This window comes from Bison bison, unplaced genomic scaffold (genome assembly GCF_000754665.1).
Source record: "Bison bison bison isolate TAMUID 2011002044 unplaced genomic scaffold, Bison_UMD1.0 scf7180017864105, whole genome shotgun sequence".
Lineage (NCBI taxonomy): Eukaryota > Metazoa > Chordata > Mammalia > Artiodactyla > Bovidae > Bison > Bison bison.
This window is the reverse complement of record NW_011494677.1, coordinates 1300641-1300966: the sequence shown is the minus strand read 5'-3', so window position 1 is coordinate 1300966 and position 326 is coordinate 1300641. Positions and strand designations below refer to the sequence as shown.

At 66.6% G+C, this 326-nt stretch overlaps 1 protein-coding gene across 1 annotated transcript in view; it reads left to right on the top strand.

Annotated features, from left to right (window-relative positions):
* GPR124 (G protein-coupled receptor 124) overlaps nucleotides 1-326 on the top strand; it is a 46638-nt gene that overhangs the window by 36576 nt on the left and 9736 nt on the right. The window contains exon 5 of the mRNA XM_010838849.1: nucleotides 287-322. Within this exon, the coding sequence (XP_010837151.1) occupies nucleotides 287-322 (36 nt within the window). The remainder of the gene's footprint in view (nucleotides 1-286; nucleotides 323-326) is intronic.

The following is a 326-nucleotide window of genomic DNA, read 5'->3' as shown; positions in this document are numbered from 1 at the left end:
GGGCCCTCCCCTCCCATTTCCACCGGGTTTGCCGCCTCATTCGTCTGTCCGTCCGAGGCCCTTCTGCACCCTCCCTGCGCAGGTCTAACCAGGGAGCTGGGGAGGCCGCGGGCACCCCTCTGAGGGGCCAGGTCCTTCGTGAGGCCTCCTGGCTGGCACTGAAAAAAGCAGAGATTTAGAGGGCAACAGAGACCCCAGCCCCGACTAGGGCAGGAGCTGCCCACCCAGGTGGGCCGTGTGCCCCCCGAGTGGGTGAGGTGTCAGGGCCCCCGCTTGTCTCCTGCAGGGACCTGAGAAACAATGTCATCAGCACGGTGCAGCCCGGC